Source organism: Pristiophorus japonicus, chromosome 15 (assembly GCF_044704955.1).
Source record: "Pristiophorus japonicus isolate sPriJap1 chromosome 15, sPriJap1.hap1, whole genome shotgun sequence".
Lineage (NCBI taxonomy): Eukaryota > Metazoa > Chordata > Chondrichthyes > Pristiophoridae > Pristiophorus > Pristiophorus japonicus.
The window spans coordinates 30,369,836-30,392,619 of record NC_091991.1 but is presented as its reverse complement, the minus strand read 5'-3'; the positions used below and the strand labels follow the sequence as shown (position 1 = coordinate 30,392,619).

General features: G+C 43.1%; 1 protein-coding gene across 8 annotated transcripts in view; it reads right to left on the bottom strand.

Moving 5' to 3' along the window:
- Positions 1-22,784, bottom strand: part of LOC139280663 (ubiquitin carboxyl-terminal hydrolase 15-like) — a 146,391-nt gene that overhangs the window by 33,073 nt on the left and 90,534 nt on the right. For 4 of the 8 annotated variants that reach the window (XM_070900258.1, XM_070900259.1, XM_070900262.1 and 1 more), the window contains 7 exons: positions 20,290-20,463; positions 14,594-14,752; positions 13,294-13,518; positions 10,715-10,798; positions 10,527-10,645; positions 4,500-4,691; positions 2,707-2,822 (listed from right to left, as the gene is read on the bottom strand). In XM_070900258.1, coding sequence (XP_070756359.1) covers positions 2,707-2,822; positions 4,500-4,691; positions 10,527-10,645; positions 10,715-10,798; positions 13,294-13,518; positions 14,594-14,752; positions 20,290-20,463 — 1,069 coding nt within the window. Of the gene's footprint in view, positions 1-2,706; positions 2,823-4,499; positions 4,692-10,526; positions 10,646-10,714; positions 10,799-12,385; positions 12,618-13,293; positions 13,519-14,593; positions 14,753-20,289; positions 20,464-22,784 lie in introns of those variants that run through there. The other 4 variants (XM_070900260.1, XM_070900261.1, XM_070900264.1 and 1 more) reach the window with 3 other exon arrangements.

The following is a 22,784-nucleotide window of genomic DNA, read 5'->3' as shown; positions in this document are numbered from 1 at the left end:
AAATAATCAGTCAGGGTTTGATAGCCTGAATGGTACATGGACAGAAACAGAACAGTATCAAACATGGGTAAATGTTGTTTTGTTTGTTGTACAATTTATTGGAACATTGGGTTCTGTGGACTTTGGTATCCAACACTGAGATTAGAAAATAAAATCAAACCAGGGATTCTAAATTATTATCCATCTAAACAAAAGTATTACTAGACTTGACTATTTCAATGGACTCCTGGTTGGCCTTCCATCTTCTACCCTCCATAAACTTAAGGTCGTCCAAAACTCTGCTGCATGCACCCTAACTCGCACCAAGTCCCTTTCATCCATCGCCCCTGTGCTCGCTGACCTACCCTGGCTCCTGGTTAAGCAATGCCTCAATTTAAAAATGTTCATCCATATTTTTAAATCCCTCCATGGCCTTGGCCCTCCCCATCTCCGTATCCTCCTCCAGCCCCACAGCCCCCCCCCCCCCCCCCCGAGATATCATCCCTCCACTAATTCGGATCTCTTCATAGAAATCATAGAAAATTACGACACAGGAGGCCATTTCAGCCTATCATGTCCGTGCAGGTCAAAAAAAAGTTACCCAGCTTAATCCCACCTTCCAGCACTAGGTCCATAGCCCTGTAGGTTACAGCTCTTTGGGCCCAAGTTTCCACAAGAAAAAAAACGGGCGCCCCTCCGAGCTGGGCGCCCGTTTGTCGCGCCTAAAAAAATCCTCGGTATTCTCCACCGACTTACAGGTCCTGTGGCACTCGGCGCAGCCGGCACGAGCTGTGGGGGGGGCGGAGCCAGGTCCCTGCGCTGAAAACAGTGCCTGGACCTCTGCACTTGCGCGCTACAGTCGGCACGCAAGTGCAGTAGCTCCAGGCGCCGAACTGTGTGGGAGGGGCCCGAAGCACGCAGCCCCTAGCCCTGGCCCAATGGCCTCACTGGGGCTGCGTGAATGAGGCTCCTCCCACGGCCAGCTCCTGCTCCCCCCCCGACCCGACCCGACACCCGCTCCCCCCCGACCCCCGAGACCCGCTCCCCCCGCCGCCCCGACCGAGATCCGAGCCCCCCCTGCCCCGACCGACACCCGAGACCCGCTCCCCCCAACACCCCCCCCCCGACCCGACACCCGCTCCCCCCCCGACCCAAGGCCCGCAACACCCCCGCCCCCCGCTCCCCCCCCCCCCGACCCGACACCCGCTTCCCCCCTCTCCCCTCTCTCTCTCTCTCCCTCCCTCTCTCGCTCAGCGGCACGAACAGCTGCAGAATTCTCCCTGGCTGAAGCACTTTCACACAGGTAGGAAGATGGTTTATTTAATCTTTTCTTGGCTTATAAATGTTTATTCAGGTTGGATTTATTTGTATAATATTTGTAGAAGTATAAATAAGGATTTATTGTCGAATTTAATGAGTTCCCTTCCCCCCCCACCTCGTTCTGGACGCCTAATTTGTAACCTGCGCCTGATTTTTTAATGTGTAGAACAGGTTTTTTCAGTTCTACAAAAATCTTCACTGGCGCCATTCTACTTTAGTTTGGAGTACATTTTCACTGTGGAAACTTTCAAATCAGGCGTCAGTGGCCGGACACACCCACTTTTGAAGAAAAAATTCTGTTCTAAACTAGAACTGTTCTACCTGACTAGAACTGCAGAAAAAAAAATGTGGAGAATTGCGATTTCTAAAATAGTCCGTTCTCCACCAGTTGCTCCTAAAAATCAGGCGCGAATCATGTGGAAACTTGGGCCCTTTAAGTGCACATCCAAGTACCTTTTAAATGTGATGAGGGTTTCTGCCTCTACCACCCTTTCAGGCAGTGAGTTCCAGACCCCCACCACCCTCTGGGTGAAGCAACGTTTCCTCATCTCCCTCTAATTCTTCTACCAACTACTTTGAATCTATGCCCCCTGGTTATTTACCTCTGCCAAGGGAAATAGATTCACTCTATCTAGGCTCCTCGTAATTTTATATTCCTCAATTAAATCTTCCTCAGCCTCCTCTGTTCCAAGGTAAACAAGCCTATTCAATCTTTCCTCATAGCTAAAGTTTTCCAGTCCTGGCAACATCTTCGTAAATCTCCTCTGCAGCCTTTCTAGTGCAATTACATCCTTCCTGTAATGTGGTGACCAGAACTGTCCGTACTACTCAAGCTGTGGACTTGCACATCCCCAATTTGAATCGCTCCACCATTGGCGGCTGTGCCTGCAACTGCCATGGCCATAAGGTCTGGAACTCTCTCCATAAACCTCTCTACCACACTCACCTCCTTTAAGACGCTCCTTAAAACCTACCTCTGAACAAGCTTTTGGTCACCTGCCCTAATATCTCCACATGTGGCTCGGTGTCAAATTTTGTTTGATAACGCTCCTGTGAAATGTCTTGGGACATTTTACTATGTTAAAGCAGCTATATAAATGCAAGTTGTTGTTGCTGTTATCAAACCAGAAATATATGTGTGTGCAAATACTATGGCTAAATATTCTACAATAATGTAGACGTGTCAAATTCACAATCCTTCAAACAAACATGACATCCCAATTCTTAACACCATGTATTCTGATTGGTATAAAGCAGGTTAGTGAGTACACCAATCAGTAGATTGAGACGACCCAAACTCATTTTACATAGATCCGCAGATAGGAGGGGAAGATTTTGCTAAAGAACAGCCACAAAGTCCTCATTAAGATTTAAGGCATTACCAAGTTAGAAACACTCGAGCCTTACTTGGAGATCCCTCCTCATGTACACCATTTTGCCCATTGCCATTGATACCATGGTCTTTGGAAAAATGAAGGCTTCCTTCTTCATCTTCATTTTCATTACAGGTTCTAACATATCGGCTAGAATCAAAGAAACGGAACAAAACAAAAGTAGTTCAGAAAACTCAACTTTAAAAAAAAACTACTGATTAATATGCACCTAACAAAAGGATGCTGGAAAAAAAATCTCAGGCTTGAAGGTAAGAATTGTCATGAGTTTTGAGCCCTTTAATCTGTAGGGTTCAGTCCCTCTCCAAACCCTTACATCCCATAGAAACCTCAATGCTTCCAGTTAGGGCAGTTCAGAGATCCCCCTATGCATTGCTGGGACAAACCAGTCTTAAATTAAAAAAATAAAATGTCACATTGATGTTACTAGCAGTCATTCTGATAGAATCTTAATACATTTGGTTAATTTGTGCAGGATGTGGCAGTTTTGAGGTGCGGATTAAACACCCACTGGGAAAAAGGTTGAGACGACCCAAATTAATTTTACATAATACATGAAAAGCAAAAAAGTAGATGCTGGAAATTTGAAACAAAAAGAAACAAAGTGTGGGAAAAGCCAAGCAGGACAGGAAACATCTGTGGAGAGAACGGGCAAGTTAGCGTTTCAGACGTGGACCCTTCATGAGTTCTGCTGCATTGGCCACTGTGGCCGTGCCTTCAGCTGCCTAGGCCCCAAAGCCTGGAATTCCCTCCCTAACCCTCACTACCTCACTCTCCACCTTTAAGACGCTCTTTAAAACCTACCTCTTTGTGACCACCGATCCTAATATTTTGTGTGGCTCAATGTCAAATGTTGTCTGTTTACTCTCCTGTGAAGAGCCGGGGGGACGTTTTACTATTTTAAAGGTGCTATATAAGTGCAAGTTGTTTGTTGTTGCTGAAGGAGGCCACACTTGAACATTTAACTGCTTTATCCACACATGCTGACTGACCTGCTGAGTGTTTCCAGCATTTTTCATTTCACAAAACATCCATTTACCAGAGGCAAACTAAAAATCTGTCCAAATCCACTCCTAAGTACGACAGCCTTGGTATCATCACAAGCTCCTATGTATTCTGATCATCAAACAGCCCACAGATGTTCTATGCTGTGTTTGTTTTGCCACAGCAAGAGATTCGCCTGCTTATGCCAGCTTATCTGTATAATCATGGGAGGGTGGGGCAGGAAGGGAAAGATGTTCTCTCAAGTGCAGAGCCAGCTACTGCAAAACGTAGAGGTGGCAGAGGAAGTATAATGATGTTTGGCAAACTTAAGTTTTCCTACATTACAACAGTAACTACACATTCAAAAGTACTTCATTGGCTATAAAGCGCTTTGGAATGTCCTGAGGTGGTGAAAGGCGTTTTAGAAACTTCTTCCTAGAAGTTATATAGATTGGTTGACTTATCTAGCGAAGCAAATGATTACGTAAGCTGGAAGCAAGAGGACAACTTTCTGTGCAGGGCTGAGAGTTTGGGCATTACCATTATCTTTGGATATCAGAAACCTGCCTCCAGTCAGGGACCCATGTTTATTTACAGATTCAATCGAGGCTACCACATTTCTCTGGCAAAGGATAAAGATGAACAAAAGCAACCTATGAGCCAGATAATCAGTGCTCGATCTAAATTATTTTCATCACACTGCCCTTATCTTTAATCAATTGGAAGACAATAACCAAACTATTAATAGAACATCGCGTGCTGTCTTGACAGGACGAGCATAAAAGATTTCAGAACGATGAGAATAGTAAACTGTCAGATACTTACCACATTTTCATAAGTAATAGGTTATAGAGCTTCTCCTCAGTAATGTTTCTCGGCACAGATATCATAAAGGGTTGCCCAAACAAGCACGCGTTGCTATGGTGGCCATAGCTGGGCTGCCGATACTTCTCACGTAGATACACCGGAATCACTACAGTGTCGGTGTCGTCCGTCCTACTGCCAGTTACTTCAAAACTACAACAACAAAAGAAGCATTTCATTGCAATGCCCATCATCTTTTTTTAATAAACATCCGTTATTAGTTTTAACGAAGCACTAATCATTGCTGGAGGAGGTAAAGAATGTAAATAGCCCACATCATTCTCAATCATGACGTGGTTAAACAAATGAACAATAGATTGTTGCTCGACAAAGCTGGAAAGGGGGGGATGGAGAGAGAGGGGTGACGGCAGGGAAAGAGGGGGGTGGCGGCAGGGAGAGAGGGAAGGTTAGAGAGAGAGAGAGAGAGGGAAGGTTAGAGAGAGAGAGAGAGAGGGAAGGTTAGAGAGAGAGAGAGAGAGGGAAGGTTAGAGAGAGAGAGAGAGAGGGAAGGTTAGAGAGAGAGAGAGAGAGAGAGGGAAGGTTAGAGAGAGAGAGAGAGAGGGAAGGTTAGAGAGAGAGAGAGGGAAGGTTAGAGGGAGAGAGAGGGAAGGTTAGAGGGAGAGAGAGGGAAGGTTAGAGGGAGAGAGAGGGAAGGTTAGAGGGAGAGAGAGGGAAGGTTAGAGGGAGAGAGAGGGAAGGTTAGAGGGAGAGAGAGGGAAGGTTAGAGGGAGAGAGAGGGAAGGTTAGAGGGAGAGAGAGGGAAGGTTAGAGGGAGAGAGAGGGAAGGTTAGAGGGAGAGAGAGGGAAGGTTAGAGGGAGAGAGAGGGAAGGTTAGAGGGAGAGAGAGGGAAGGTTAGAGGGAGAGAGAGGGAAGGTTAGAGGGAGAGAGAGGGAAGGTTAGAGGGAGAGAGAGGGAAGGTTAGAGGGAGAGAGAGGGAAGGTTAGAGGGAGAGAGAGGGAAGGTTAGAGGGAGAGAGAGGGAAGGTTAGAGGGAGAGAGAGGGAAGGTTAGAGGGAGAGAGAGGGAAGGTTAGAGGGAGAGAGAGGGAAGGTTAGAGGGAGAGAGAGGGAAGGTTAGAGGGAGAGAGAGGGAAGGTTAGAAGGAGAGAGAGGGAAGGTTAGAAGGAGAGAGAGGGAAGGTTAGAGGGAGAGAGAGGGAGAGGGAAGGTTAGAGGGAGGGAGAGGGAAGGTTAGAGGGAGGGAGAGGGAAGGTTAGAGGGAGGGAGAGGGAAGGTTAGAGGGAGGGAGAGGGAAGGTTAGAGGGAGGGAGAGGGAAGGTTAGAGGGAGGGAGAGGGAAGATTAGAGGGAGAGTGGGAGAGGGGAGGGAGGACATCAGCGTTGATTCTATAGATGAAGATGATGATAACAGTATAAACAAGTACTGTTGCAATAAAGATACTAATTTGACTGCAAATGTTTTGTGGGTCTCTGCTAGTTAACTCATTAAAATACCCTAAAATTACACCATTAAAACACCCTAATATTACATAAGCTGGGGACAGTGAAACACGTGGCATCTTCTCCACAGTAAATAGTTGTCCTATTAACTTAATAACGTTTGAATGAATCACGAAATTACTAGAACCAACTTTACTACATTTCTGTGATTTCTACCAGATTTTAGACATCTGCATTGTGTCATGAAGTATCCTTTAAAACTGTTGATAACACGGATTCTGATTAGTATGTTTGAAGCGACATAAGTAATGATCAAGAACGGGAAATGACTACGAAAGTAAACTAGCACAAAATATAAAAACAGATGGCAAGAGTTTCTATAGGTATATAAAAAGGAAAAGAGTGGCTAAAATAAATGTTGGTCCCTTGGAGGACAAGTCTGGGGAATTAGTGATGGGGAACATGGAGATGGCAGAAATTCTGAACAAATATCAGTCTTTACGGTAGAGGACACTAACAATATTCCAACAGTGAATAGTCAAGGAGCTATAGCGGGGGAGGATCTTAACACAATCACAATCACTAAGGAGATGGTACTCAGTAATATAATGGGACTAAAGGCAGATAAATCCCCTGGACCTGATGGCTTGCATCCTAGGGTCTTAAGAGAAGTAGTGGCAGGGATTGTGGATGCATTGGTTGTAATTTACCAAAATTCCCTGGATTCTGGGGAGGTCCCAGCAGATTGGAAAACTGCAAATGTAACGCCCCTATTTAAAAAAGGAGGCAGACAAAAAGCAGGAAACTATAGACCAGTTAGCCTAACATCTGTGGTTGGGAAAATGTTGGAGTCCACTATTAAAGAAGCAGTAGCAGGACATTTGGAAAAGCAAAATTTGGTCAGGCAGAGTCAGCATGGATTTATGAAGGGGAAGTCATGTTTGACAATATTGCTGGAGTTCTTTGAGGATGTAACGAAGAGGGTGGATAAAGAGAAACCAGTGGATGTGGTGTATTTGGACTTCCAGAAGGAATTTGACAAGGTGCCACATAAAAGGTTACTACACAAGATAAAAGTTCACGGGGTTGGGGGTAATATATTAGCATGGATAGAGGATTGGCTAATTAGCAGAGAACAGAGAGTCGGGATAAATGGTTCATTCTCTGGTTGGCAACAAGTAACTAGTGGGGTGCCGCAGGGATCAGTGCTGGGACCCCAACTATTTACAATCTATATTAACGACTTGAAAGAAGGGACTGAGTGTAACGTAGCCAAGTTTGCTGACGATACAAAAATGGGAGGAAAAACAATGTGTGAGGACACAAAAAATCTGCAAAAGGACATAGACAGGCTAAGTGAGTGGGCAAAAAGTTGGCAGATGGAGTATAATGTTGGAAAGTGTGAGGTCATGCACTTTGGCAGAAAAAAATCAAAGAGCAAGTTATTATTTAAATGGAGAAAGATTGCAAAGTGCCGCAGTACAGCGGGATCTGGGGGTACTTGTGCATGAAACACAAAAGGTTTGTATGCAGGTACAGCAAGTGATAGGAAGGCCAATGGTATCTTATTGCAAAGGTGATGGAGTATAAAAGCAGGGAAGTCTTGCTACAGCTATACAAGGTTTTGGTGAGGCCACACCTGGAATACTGCGTGCAGTTTTGGTTTCCATATTTATGAAAGGATATACTTGCTTTGGAGGCAGTTCAGAGAAGGTTCACTAGGTTGATTCCGGGGATAAGGGGGTTGACTTATGAGAAAAGGTTGAGTAGGTTTGGCCTCTACTCATTGGAATTCAGAAGAATGAGAGGTGATCTTATCAAAACATATAAGATTATGAGGGGGCTTGACAAGGTGGATGCAGAGAGGCTGTTTCCACTGATGGGGGAGACTAGAACTAGAGGGCATGATCTTAGAATAAGGGGCACCCGTTTAAAAGAGAGATGAGGAGAAATTTAATTTTTCAGAGGGTTGTAAATCTGTGGAAGCTGTGGACATTGAATAAATTTAAGACAGAAATAGACAGTTTCTTAAACCATAAGGGGATAAGGGGTTATGGAGAGCGGGCGGGGGAATGGAGCTAAGTCCACGATCAGATCAGCCATGATCTTATTGAATGGCAGAGCAGGCTCGAGGGGCCTACTCCTGTTCTTATTTCTTATGTTCTTATAAATAATCTATTACAGAGGTATTTTGAAAATATTGAACAAAAACAAATATTGACATTTGTGGCTTGGCTGCGAATATCAGTTCGGCTCAATTGGTAATGCTTTCGGATGAGACATTACACTGAGGCCCCGTCTGCTGTGTCAGATGGATGTAAAAATCCCATGGCAATATTTCGAAGAAGAGCAGGGGAGTTATCTCTGGTGTCCTGGCCAATATTTATCTCTCAATCAACGTAACAAAAAAACAGATTATCTGGTCATTATCACATTGCTGTTTGTGGGAGCTTGCTGTGCGCAAATTGATTGCTGCGTTTCCCACATCACAACGGTGACTACATGCCAAAAGTACTTCATTGGCTTTAAGATGTCTGGTGGTCGCAAAAGGCGTTATATAAATACAAGTGTTTCCTTCCTTGGGCTATGGATCAGAAATTTGGGGGTTCAAGCTCCATTCTAGAAACTGACACTCGAGTGAAGTACTGAAGGAGTGCTGCATTGTTGGAGGTGCTTCCTTTTAGATGAAAAGTTACAATCAAGGTCCTGTCTACCTGTTCTGCTGGTTTAAGTGCACATTAAAAGATCCTATAGCACTGTTGAAGAGGAGGAGGCACTTTTCATGGTGGCCTGGTCAACCCCTTTCCCCCCTCAACAAACACCTCCTAAAACGTAATAACAGATCATTCATGTTATTTCTTTATTTCGGACGAGGCTGTGCGCAACAGGCTGTCATGCAATTGTTGTCTTACTATTGTATGCAAAGCTCCGAGTGACACGATAGGGTGCAATATAAAGGTAAGCCTTTCTTGTATCGGTACTATGAGCTGTAGAGCTCCCTCTGGTGGAATAGTCGTGGCATTGTCTGTTAGCGGATGTGAAGAAATGTAAAGAATTTCTTGTAGGTTTGTGAATATTTTAAAATGATAGCAGTAATTCGGTATCTGCGATACTGTTAAAATTAATTAATTCTGCAATCAATGCAACAATGGCAAGATCTAGACTTGATTGTAGCTTGCAACAGTGACTACACTTCAAAAGTACTTCATTGGCTGGAAAGACCTTTGGGATGGACAGTGGTCGTGCAAAGCGCTATATAAATGCAAACATTTTTTTGCCACTTTCCAGGGCTGTGCAATAAAAGTCCCCTGCACAAGTGTCTCATATGCACAGGTAGCTGTGGATGAGGCATTATTTACATTTGTCTGTTTTGAAGTGTTCAAGGGCCGTGAGTATAGGGCTGCACGGAAAAAGCACCTTTAAGAGGTAGAGACAATGATGCAATTATTTCAGTACGTCATAGGTATGGGTATGGGTATGGGTATGGAGGGGGAGTATGTGTGTTGTTTGGGACGAGTGGTTACAAGTAATAATGAGATCTGCCCTTCAGCTGAATAGTAAAGACAAGTCTCAACCAATTATAAAACCGGCTCATCACCCAAGAGTAGTTTGGCCATCAAATTATCCAGTTCAAATATTAGTGTACGAGTTTGAAGTGCCTTGGGACGTTTCGGCGCTATATAAATGCAAGTTAATGTTATCAATTCCTGTGTCTATTGTTTTAATGGAGGTGCTAATCTGTGTATAACAATCCTGAAAGTTGGCCTGTAGGCAAGTGGAGTTGTGGCTGGGGAAAGGAATGGTGGGTGCATTAACAACTTTTATTTATATCGTGCCTTTAACGTAGTAAAACGTTCCAAGGTGCTTTACAGCAGTGATACAAGACAAAAACAGATAAATTTGACACCAAGCCACGTAAGATGAAATTACTGCAGATGACTAAAAGCTTGGTGAAAGAGGTAGGTTTTAAGGAGCATCTTAAAGGAGGAAAGAGGTGTAAAGAGGCGGAGAGATTTAGGGAGGAAGTTCCAGAGCTTAGGACCCAAGCAGCTGAAGGCACGGCCACCGATGGTTGAGCAGTTATAATCAGGGATGCTCAAGCGGGCAGAATTTGAGGAGCGCAGACATCACGTGAGGTCATGAGGCTGAAAGAGATTAGAGAGACAGGGAGGACGAGGCCATGAAGGGATTTGTAAACAAGGAGGAGAATTTTGAAATCGAGGCGTTGAGGCATACAATAAAACCAAAAGGAGAAAGAGGGAGAGGAAGAGGAAGAGGAAGAGGAAGAGGAAGAGGTGAAAGCCTGTGTGCTGTGGTTATCTGTACCACAGTTTCCGATTATGAAATGGATTCTCTTTTGTATATAACTGCATCTGGAATTTGCCTGGGAAAAGTTCAAGTCTATATTATCCAGTGCAACATTTGGGTCTTCAACCATGTTTAAAATAAACACATGAACAGCAGACAAATGTGTTAAGATACTAATATTCGCAGTGTAATTTAAGGGCCTCTCTCTTTCACTGCAACTAAGCACTTTGTTAAAGATAGGATTTCAGTACGGGAACAAACAACAGCTACACAATCACTTACATGAAGATATCATCTCTTTCCATGATGCTGCTCAGGTTTTCATCCAAAGAAAATATTCGATGGAATCGGTGGTTGTATATATCCGTGACAACCATCTGAATACAAAGCACAAGAAAATGCTGTCAACAATTATGACAAAAGAAAAAAAAATATGAATTATTCAAAATCGAAATGACTCCGATTCTTACTTTGTCTGCAGGGACATCTGATAGAGTAGACAGTGCAGCACACAGATCTGAAATAATGCCGATTTTAGGAACAACTACTTTATACTGAAAGAAAACAGAAGAACTTCTGTTAAACAGATCTTTAATATACAGGCATTGGTAAAAATGCTCATGTGAAATGCATGCAGGTGGAAGTTCATGGGCAAGCTGTGGCTCAGCAAGTAGCACTCTTGCCTCGGAGTCACAAGGTTGTGGGTTCAAGTCCCACTCCAGAGACTTGAGCACAAAAATCTAGGCCGACACTCCCAGTGTAGTACTGGAGGGAGTGCTGCACTATCGGAGGTGCCATCTTTCAGATGAGACGTTAAACCGAGGCCCCGTCTGCTCTCTCAAGTGGATGTAAAAGATCCCATGGCACTACTTTGAAGTAGAGCAGGGGAGTTATCCTCGGTGACGTGGCCAATATTTTTCCCTCAATCAAAATCACTAAAACAGATTATTTGGTCATTATTTTATTACTGTTTGTGGGAGCTTGCTGTGCGCAAATTGGCTACTGCATTTTCTAGATTACAACAGGGACTTCAAATGTACTTCACTGGCTGGTGCTTTAAGACGTCCTGAGGTCGTGAAAGGCACTATATAAATGCAAGTCTTTCTTTTCTTTCTAGTTCAAATGTGCAGAAACAAATTCCAGTCATTATAAAATAGCCCAGGTTATATCTACCCTCAACTAACTTACTCCAAATACAGCTACATCTCTTGCTTATGGTTTATGATGTAATGGCTTTTCTTCTCCCCTGTACGACCACATCACGAGCCCCGAAAGGATCCCCTCCTCTTGCTCATCTACATGCTGCCTCTTGGCAACGTTATCACATGCATGGGATCAGTGTATCTCATGTTGGCATCAATGTCAAACCGAATTTGTTTTTAGTGTGGTCCCTTTAACTGGTCGCGCAGCCCATTCAAATTTTCACACGTTCTGTTTCTTCCCTGTAGAAACTGGTGAACGGCCTTGCGCGGGACCTTCAGACTGCTGCGTGGCTGCGCAGCTTAGCGGGAACATTGGTCAACACCATAACTTCTCTAGTGCCGTCAGACTGCTTGGGTAAGTCAAGCTTTCTTCAGCTGGCAATGGGGGATGACCAAAACAATTATTTTTGGTCACCACTATAAATTCTGCTTCCTTGCCACTGGTTCCAGCTCCCTCCCAGCCATTCGCTCACGTTGAATAAAATCACGTTTGACCCCCCCTATCCCGAGCGAAGCTTCAGTCCCCATCACCGAGCCCATTCACTTCCAGCTCCACAACAACACTGCCTTGCCTCCGCCAAACTCTAGTCACTCCTTCACTCAAAACATAGTCCGTGCTTCTGTCACCTCAAGACTTGCTGGCCTTTCATCCTCCTCGTGACCTGAACTGGATATTTGTGTCTTTCACACTTGTACTACTTCAATCTCTCTGACGGTGGGCCGAGCAAACATTTGGCGGGATGAAGTCAGAAGCGGATTGTTTCGCCGCTTATTTCACAGCAAGGAGAATGCTCAGAGCGGCAGCAATGATTGGACTCGTGTAATTAAAACAGTACAACTTATTTTGGCATAATGCAAAAGAACGTCATGCTACCCCACAACAGTGGGCCGTCTTATGTGACTTAAGTTGGCTTATAAATATCCTGCAGTATTTCTCACCTTTTGGTCTTAATGAAAGCCCTCACAGCTTCCTCTTTAACAAACCTAACTGTTCTGCCAGCCTTCTGTGCCCATCAGTCTTATGCCTCTGACGAAAGGTTATCGACCTGAAACCTTAACTCTGTTTCTCTCTCCACGGATGCTGCCTGACCTGCTGAGTACTTCCAGCGCTTTGTTTTTATTTCAGATTTCCACCAGCCGCAGTGTTTTGCTTTAGTCTTGGTGTCTCTCGCTGTTTACAGCCAGAAAATGGGATTAAAGACTTTCCAATACAATGGGTTTGAGGTGTTTAGTGATTACCGAGACAAGCTAACAAATTGATTATTGATATGTCGATGAGAAAACCTCATTAAAACTAGCTCATTAGCATCTTAACTAACTATGGTGAATACATTATGCTTTAAAACACAATACTTAGATGGTCAGTCAAACGATCTCAATGTGACGATCTGCATTCGCCTCTTAAATCCCACTATGGTCTTGCTCCTCACTTCAGCACCTTCCAGTCTTCTGATGCTGGCCTCCTGTGCATGCCCCAACCTCTCCGTTCACTCCACCATGAATGGCAGAACCTTCAGTCGCCACTCTCTGGGGAACTCCCTCCCTAAACTCCTCCGCCTCTGTACCTCTCTGCCCTCAAACCCCAGCTTTTTGATCTTTACGTCAATTCTGCCTCCTAATTTCTCTCCCATGGGCTTAAGTCCATTCTCCTCCCTTTATTTCTCTGTAAAGGGCTTCAGGACATTTTGAATATTAAAAATACTACATAAATGTAAGCTGTTATTGCACCTTTTATTTGGATAGATGACCACTTTCTATATATAAAAAAATGCAACCACAACCATGGCTAAAAGGCTGCATAGCTTATTTTCCAGTTCAATTTGCGAGCTAAACCATGCTTCTCGTACCTGCATAGGTTTGGTGAGCGGATCAATTCTGACAAGGAAAACCTCCAAAGTGCGTTCTTTTTTCAAGGGTAACGGAAGTGTTAAATAACAAAATGGATCAAATGTCACAGAAACCTTCGAACATTCAGGGCAGACAAGTGTAGATTTAAAAAGACCATGAAAAATATCAACAATGATAGAATCATTTCGTTTCCGGTGATTTTCCCACGCCTCCTTAGCAACCACCTTAAAAGAAAGAAAAAAAAAAGAACAAATGGAGACAGGTTTCAGAGAACAAAGCGACACAGCTCCACTTACTCGTCTATGATTGACTACTTGACAAGTGACCGTTTCCCTGTGGGAATAAAATGACAAAATGTTCATAGCTGTGACTCATTTACAGCACAGAAACAGGCCATTCGGCCCAACTGGTCAATGCCGGTGTTTATGCTTCACACGAGTCTCCTCCCAACCCTTCTTCATTTAACCCCTATCTTGCCATTTCTTTCTACCTTGCATACTTATCCAGCTTCCCCTTAAATGCATCAACGAAAGAGAACAGTTGCCATTCTGTGGAATTACTCAAAATTACTCTGACGCAGCTTTAGAATTGTAGAAATGTACAGCACAGGAGGTGGCCATTCGGCCCATCGTGTCTGTGCTGGCTCCGCATGTATTGTAGGTGTCCCATCCCTACTCTCTACATTTCAACATATTGTAGCAGAATTTTGGCTGTCATAATGATAAATGCCAGACAGCAAGAATCATTGGGTTGTACCAGAGTATAATTTTGACAGTAATAGGATAGGAGCAACCAAAAAAAACACACTGTTGTTTCATGAGAATTCATGCAATTAACCTTTCAGGACTTGTGAATAAAAATGATTAAAGCTGCAAATGGGGTCACTTGGAGGGTGGGGGGTATTGAACAACCTATTGATATAAGGTACTTTTATTTTTTCCATACAGCTTATTTAATCTCCTAACTGCAGTACTACATTTGACAATTGCTGAATCTTGCTGGAAACCTGCCATTTTGGGTTCCCTTCGCCAAAAGAAAGCCACTCTGCTGACACACGTTTTGGGTCTGTTAACGAAAAGCTCTCTCTGTGGGATCAGAGGCTAACTAGTCCGAGTTGGCATTGGTGCTTTACCATCACTTTGGAGCCCTAAACACCAATTTTAACAATGAAGTGGATGGGGAAGGAGAATATTTCACATTCAACATACTCCTCCAGAGAATACAGCTCACCTTCAACACAATATCATTAACCGCAGCTCCTCCCTAAAATATGGGGGAAAATATTACAATTGGTAGTACCTCATCGGGTCTTCCTTCTGCATCTTTCAGCTGAATATATGGCTTTTTTCTAATCCTATTCAAGTCTTCATGTAAACCATCAAGAAGAAAGGCAAGCAATTCTTGGGAGTCCTGTTGTTGGTAGCCAGAAAACTGAGGAGCAAATCGACCCACTTGTGTCTAAAACATAGAATGAAGATAAACGGTTGAATAACTTTTTATTAAGGTATTTACTAAAACTGAACTGTTGAATATTGCTAAAGTGTGAGAGAAACTTCCATTTGATTTCATAGAATGGTTACATCACAGAAGGAGGTGATTTGGCCCGGCGAGCCTGTGCCCGCTCTCTGCAAGAGCACTTCAGCTAGTCCCCCCCTCCCCTCCCCCCCACCCTTTCCCCAAGCCCTACAATTTTTTTTTCCTTCAGGTACTTATCCAATTCGCTTTTAAAAGCCACGATTGTATCTGCCTCCACCAGCCTGTCAGGCAGTGCGTTCCAGATCATAATGACACACTACATAAAAAAGTTTATCCTCATGTCGCCTTTGGCTCTTCTGCCAATCACCTTAAATCTGTCTCCTCTGGTTCTTCACTAATGGGAATAGTTTCTCTCTGTCCAGACCCTTCATGATTTTGAACACCTTGGTCAAATCTCCCCTCAATCTTCTCTGCTCTAAAGAGAACCACAGCCTCTCCAGTCTATCCACGTAAGTCCCTTTGAGTTCTTATCTATTTGTCGTCGTCTTCTGTAGATTTAAATAGCAATATAAATTAAAAATGAAAATGGAAATTATGCCGGAGAAACCACCTTGACTTTGAGGATGCTGTGTAGTAGATGGTGGTGGTACCTATGATAGTCTTTTTAACTTTCAGAAAGCTTCTTATAAAATTCTACACGAATGTCTTCTAAGTAAACAAATTCTCAGCAATTCAAAATCAAATCAAAAGGGAATTGGATAAATACTTGAAGGGGAACAATTTTGCAAGGCTATGGGGAAAAAGAGCAGGGGAGTGGGACTAATCGGATAGCTCTTTCAAAGAGCTGGCACGGGTCCCGTGCTGTATCATTCTATGAAATTCTAATTACAGTGGCCGCACGAACTTGAGGAACTGCAGCAAGAGCTTAACTGGAAACAAGGAAGGATGGCGTGAGCATAATTTCCATATACTCGGCATAAATGAGACACCAAGTTCACACGGATCATAGAAGGCTGAACTAACTGGACCGTGAACTCCAATGCCGGGATACGGCAGAATACTGAAATGACAGAAATAACAAAGGGGGTCAGCCAGCCCATCATGACTTTAAGCTGTCCACTTCAATTCCATTTCCCTACCCTTTAAAAAAAAAGAGACTGTCATTTATATAATGCCTTTCACAACCTCAGGATATTCCAAAGCTCTTTACAGCCAATGAAGTATTTTTGAACTGAGTCACTGTTGTATTGTAGGAAACATGACAGCCAATTTGTGCACAGCAAGCTCCCACTAACATCAATGTGATAATGACCAGTTAGTCTTTTTTTGTGATTTTGATTGTGAGGGATAAATATTGGCCAGGACACCGGGGATAACTCCCCTGCTCCTGCTCGAAATAGTGCCATGGGATCTTTTTACACCCACCTGAGAGAGAGCAGACGAGGCCTCGGTTTAACGTCTCATCCAAAATACAGCATCTCTGACAGTGCAGCATTGGAGTGTTAGCCTTGATTTTTGTGCTCAAGTCTATGGAGTGAGATAATCTTCTGACTCAGAGGTGAGGGTGCTACCCACAGAGCCACAGCTGACCCTCCAAGTGATATTCTTTTAAGATATCCTTTTATTCATTTCCTTTTCTTATGGGGGTCACGACCAGGAGGAACTAACAAACAGAACATCACTGAAAACTTTTGCCATTTTGTGTTTAAAGCTGTATTGGTGGATGCCCTACTGGAACTAATCAAGGAGACACACCCTGATCTGACATTGCCGTTCAACAACCAGGCCATAAATACGGATGCCTTTGGGTTGAGATGCAATATTTGAACCCCAAATGAGAGAGACAATCCCATGATTAAAAGAAACTCAATTTGCAGCGGCAATAAGGCGATACAAAGATAAGCGTTGTTCAATCTGCTCGTATCGAGGTACTCGTTGGATCAGGAGAAATGTACACAGAAATCAGTGTCCAGGAAGAGAGACATTCTCACTACATTGATATGGCTTCTGTTGTTCGGCAGAAATACAGGAGCTGACGTTGTCCAAAGAGGCAAACAATCTATCTTTGGAGGACCCCCAACTCCTGAAAATACTTTGTGAATAACATAGGAGACATGGTGCAGTCATTCCACATGTACTGGTGTATTTTCTGAATCCCAAGGCAAACGCGTGTGTGAGCATGAACAATTATGAATGGATTGCTGCATTTTGCAATGTCCGAAGTCTTTGGTCAATATTGATGTGGCCAACTATAGGGGTGCTGGTTTGTCTTGATGTAGTGTTCCGAAGGGTGCAGCACCCGACTGCAGCCTACACTCTACATTGTGTGTAAAGGACAATTTTTGCCTCTTGATATTTTGATGTGCTTTGTTAGCATGTGATTTCTGCAGAACCCATCACATTGGACTATTCGCTCATGGCATGTAAAGGATGCGGTAAGGAAGAGATTTGTAAGAAAATACGAGGTCAGATCAGTGTTTTTTGATGAGGTACCAGAGAGGGTGGAGGCAGTGCAGTTGACATTGTGTACATAAGAACATAAGAAATAGAAACAGGAGTAGGCCATACGGCCCCTTGAGCCTGCTCCGCCATTCATTAAGATCATGACTGATCTGATCATGGACTCAGCTCCACTTCCCTGCCTGCTCCCCATAACACTTATTGTTTAAGAAACTGTCTATTTCTGTTTTAAATTTATTCAATGTTCCAGCTTCCACAGTTCTCTGACGCAGCGAATTCCAGATTTACAACCCTCAGAAAAGAAATTTCTCCTCATTTCTGTTTTAAATGGGCGGCACCTTATTCTCAGATTATGCCCTCTAGTTCTAGTCTCCTCTATCAGTGGAAACAGCTTCTCTGCATCCACCTTGTCAAGCCCCCTCAAAATCTTATACGTTTCGATAAGATCACCTCTCATTCTTCTGAATTCCACTGAGTAGAGGCCCAACCTACTCAACCTTTCCTCATAAGTCAAATCCTTCATCTCTGGAATCAACCTAGTGAACCTTCTCTGAACTGCCTCTAAAGCAAGTATATCCTTTCATAAATATGGAAACCAAAACTGCACGCAGTATTCCAGGTGTGGCCTCACCAATACCCTGTATAGCTGTAGCAAGACTTCCCTGCTTTTATACTCCATCCCCTTTGCAATAAAGACCAAGATTCCATTGGCCTTCCTGATCACTTGCTGTAAGTGCATACTATCCTTTTGCGTTTCATGCACAAGTACCCCCAGGTCCCGCTGTACTGCAGCACTTTGCAATCTTTCGCCATTTAAATAATAACTTGCTCTTTGATTTTTTTCTGCCAAAGTGCATGACCACACACTTTCCAACATGATACTCCATCTGCCAAATTTTTGCCCACTCACTTAGCCTGTCTATGTCCTTTTGCAGATTTTTGTGTGTCCTCCTCACACATTGCTTTTCCTCCCATTTTTGTATCACCAGCAAACTTGGCTACATTACACTCAGTCCCTTCGTCCAAGTCGATAATATAGATTGTAAATAGTTGGGGTCCCAGCACTGATCCCTGCGGCACCCCACTAGTTACTTGTTGGCAACCAGAGAATGAACCATTTATCCCGACGCTCTGTTCTCTGTTAGTTAGCCAATCCTCTATCCATGCTAATATATTACCCCCAACCCCGTGAACTTTTATCTTGTGCAGTAACCTTTTATAGGGCACCTTGTCAAATGCCTTCTGGAAGTCCAAATATACCACATCCACTGGTTCACCTTTATCTACCCTCTTCGTTACATCCTCAAAGATCTCCAGCAAATTTGTCAAACATGACTTCCCCTTCACAAATCCATGCTGACTCTGCCTGACCAAATTTTGCTTTTCCAAATGTCCTGCTACTGCTTCTTTAATAATGGACCCCAACATTTTCCCAACCACAGATGTTAGGCTAACTGGTTTATAGTTTCCTGCTTTTTGTCTGCCTCCTTTTTTTAAATAGGGGTGTTACATTTGCAGTTTTCCAATCTGCTGGGACCTCCCCAGAATCCAGGGAATTTTGGTAAATTACAACCAATGCATCTACAATCCCTGCCACTACTTCTCTTAAGAAATGAACTTTAAAAAGTGATAAAGTAACACATAGAAGGTTTGTTAGAAAAATTGAAGTACATTGGATAAAAGGAACAGCAACAGCATTGATACAAAATTGGCTACGGGACAGAAAGAGCTGTGGTGAATGGCTGTTTTTTAGACTGGTGTTCCCCAAGGTTCAGTACTAGGACCAATGCTGTTTTTGATATACATTAATGATTTGGATTTAGGGGTACAGGGCACAATGTCACAATTTGCAGAGGACACGGAACTTGGAAGTATAGTGAACAGTGAGGAAGGTAGTGATAGACTTCAAGAGGACAGAGACAGGCTGTGGAATAGGCGGACACAGAGCAGATGAAATTCAATGTAGAGAAGTGTGAGGTGATACATTTTGGTAGAAAGAATGAGGAGAGATCATACACACTAAATGGTGCAATTTTAAAGTGGGTTCAAGAACAGAGAGACCTGGGGATGCTTGTGCACAAATCTTTGAAGGTGGCAGAACCAGTCAACAAAGCAGTTGATAAAGCATATGGGATCCTGGGCTTTATAAATAGAGGCATAGAATACAAAAACCAGGAAGTTATGCTAAATCTATATAAAACACTAGTTCGGCCCCAGCTGGAGTATTATGCCTGATTCTGTGCACCACACTTTAAGACGTGAAGACTTTCGAGAAAGTACAGAAGATGCTTACCAGAATGGTTCCAGGGATAAGGATTACAGTTATGTGGATAGATTGGAGAAGTCTGGTTGTTCTGTTTGGAGCAGAGAAGGCTGAGAGATTTGATAGAGGTTTTTAAAATCATGAAAGATTTAGATAGAGTAAATAACGAGAAATGGTTTCCAGTGACTGAAGGGTCGATAACCAGAGGACACAGATTTAAGGCGATTGGCAAAAGAACCAGAGGCGACATAAGGAAAAACTTTTTTACGTAGCAAGTTTTTAGGATTTGGAATGCACTGCCTGATAGGGCGGTGGATACAGATTCAATAGTAACCTTCAAAAGGGAAGTGGATAAATTCTCGGAATAAAAATGCAGGGATATGGGTAAAGAGTGGGGGAGTGGGACTAACTGAATTGCTCTTCGAAAGAGCCGGCACGGACTCAATGGGCCAAATGGCCTCCTTCTGTGCTATTCAGATTCGAATTTTTTTAAACTATAGATTTAATGTAAGTTTTTCTGTTAAAATAACAACTGACACATGAAATTAAGCTTTTCCCCACTATTGTGACACACCACGATTGCCAGGATAAACAGGAATGCTCCAAACAGAAATATACTTTCTTTGGGACCCTATATGAAAAAAGGCTGTGTCTACTCACGGCCTATTTAATTAACCCTCTTAAAATACATTGCAATAAAGTTTCCATTCAGTGTGAAACTCCATTATATAAAAGAGCTAATTTTAGATGGCTATACCCAAGTCTTTATTGTATCTACAATATTTTTAATACGTACCTTAAATGCCCTTGGTGTAACGTAGCTGTATTTTCCTGACCACATCTGCTTGATGAGATCTGCGTAAGCGTTAGCTATTTCTCCTTTCATTCCCAGTAGGTTGTCATGATTTAATTCATCCACATACTCATCAGACAGGAAGTATTCTGTCAGTGGGGGGGTATTACTTAGACACTAAAAAAAAGCAAAAGGTAAACTTATATAAAGTAACAAATAAACTTAATCTCTTCAGGTTTACCAATTAGTTATTCTGAATTTCTACAATAAGATTTTAAAAATTTGTTCCTGGGATGTGGGCGTCGCTGGCAAAGCCAACATTTATTGCCCATTCCCTAATTGCCTTCGAGAAGGTGGTGGTGAGCCACCCTTTTGAATCACTGCAGTCCTTGTGGAGAAGGTGCTCCCACAGTGCTGTTAGGGAGGGAGTTCCAGGATTTCTACCCAGCGATGATGAAGGAATGATGATATATTTCCAAGTCAGGATGGTGTGTGACTTGGAGGGGAACTTGGAGGTGGTGGTGCTCCCATGTGCCTGCTGACATCCTTCTAGGTGGTAGAGGTCACAGGTTTGGGAGGTGCTGCCGAAGAAGCTTTGACGAGTTTGCTGCAGTGCATCTTGTAGATGGCACACACTGCAGCCATGGTGCACTGGTGGTGGAGGGAGTGAATGTTTAAAGTGGTGGATGGGGTGCTAATCAAGATAGATCATTGCAAATTGCAAGTTATCTACAGTTGTCCCAACACAATTGTGGAATACATGGCAGGAAATCACTTCTACCATGATCATTGTAAGGAATCAGACGATTAATAAGGAGTGAAAATAGCAGTGTGTAAGTAATTGTGTCGAGGTGCAAAACGATGACTTGTGCACAGGTAAAAAAGAATACTCAATAGACGAGCGGATAATTTGGGCTGGCTCGAGTTTTAGTTGCCAAGGGGCAGCATGTAGATAATGGCATTGCACAACAACAGTGCACTAGGTAGTTCCCCCCCCGCCCCCAGACAACCTGCTCCACTACCATGCAGTGCTCTCTCTCGGCTTGTAGTTGGGAACTACTGTAACAAAGCCAATAAAGGCAGGTGAGTCACGATTTTCAGTCGAGAGTTTAATTTAAAATTTACAAATATTGACGACTCTGGGCTGCCTTTTCTTGATTGTAATTCTGATTCTCCAAAGTAGGAGCAAATGGCAACACTAACAAGCCAACAGATGCAACGTGTACAGTGGAAATGAAATGCACAACCAATAATTCTAGTCAGTGGGAAATGGTTGCCATAGCAACCAGATTAAAGAGAAGCTAAATCCTTGGAGAAGTTGCTTATTGCATTTATCGGTGTTCTCCATTTAATTACTGTAAATATAGCTCTGATGTTTCTTGACAAACCAGATGGTCTAAGTAACTGAACATACAGTAAAACACTTGGGGAAAGTTTGAACTCATAGAAGGATGAGGAAAGCAAAGACATCACTTGTGACTAGTTCCCCTTTAATAGCCCCTTCCAATGGCACAACAGACAATGAAATAGTTGGATGCAACAACCAATGTATTAGATTTCAGTCAAACTGCCAAGGTCGTCCATGTGATCTGTAATAAAACATGGCTTTGCAGGAACAGAATATTCTCTCGACACTTATTTATCATGAATAGAAAAATCCAGCAGGCAACCTAAGCTAACAACACACGAGTGTTGAAGTCAGAAGTAAAAACAGAAATTGTTGGGAAATATCAGAGGTCAGTCAACACCTGTAAAGAGAAATGATGGATTAATGTAGATCCTTCGTGAGAACTGTAAACTCGAAAGATAGGCAAGCCATTTATAGGAAGGGAAAAGAACAGTAAAATATAGTTAGCCATGTTCATGCCTGCCAAAGAGAAAGCTAAATATTCGGCAATTTGTTTATGTATTTTTGAGAAAAGCTGGTAAGAGGTGAAAACTATTGGATGTTAGAAGTCTTCTCGGTGAGGTAATTACTTTGACATTTTAAAAAATGGAGGTGGAAGGTAAGCGGGAGAAACAGGCAAGACAAGAGAGGAGCTTGCAAAGGTCTGAAGTTGCAAAAATCAATGTTCAGACTAGAGAGCTGCAGAATGCACAGGAGAAAGATAAAAGATTGTCCCTGAAGCTTGGGTGGGATTGATGAAACAGTGCGAGGGCAAAGATGGAAAGGTCAAAGTTAGAATGAAAACAAATCATTTGATGAGTCGTGGCGAGGTTGGAATCACACTCGAAGACAGAACAAAACTGTCATCCAATCAGCAATTGGCCTCTCAATGTGGATGCGCTCACACCATGAGCATGTAAAATACTAGGTTACAGAAAGTACACACAAATTGCTGTCTCGTGTGAAAAGAGTATTTGGGACCTGAGTGTAAGGGATGAATGAATATATTTTTTGTCTGTTATTATTGCATGGAAAGATGCCAGCAAAAGGGCAGCCAGGTGGAATAACGAGCAAGGGTGTTCCAGAGAAAATTTGCTTTGGAAAGCAGAGA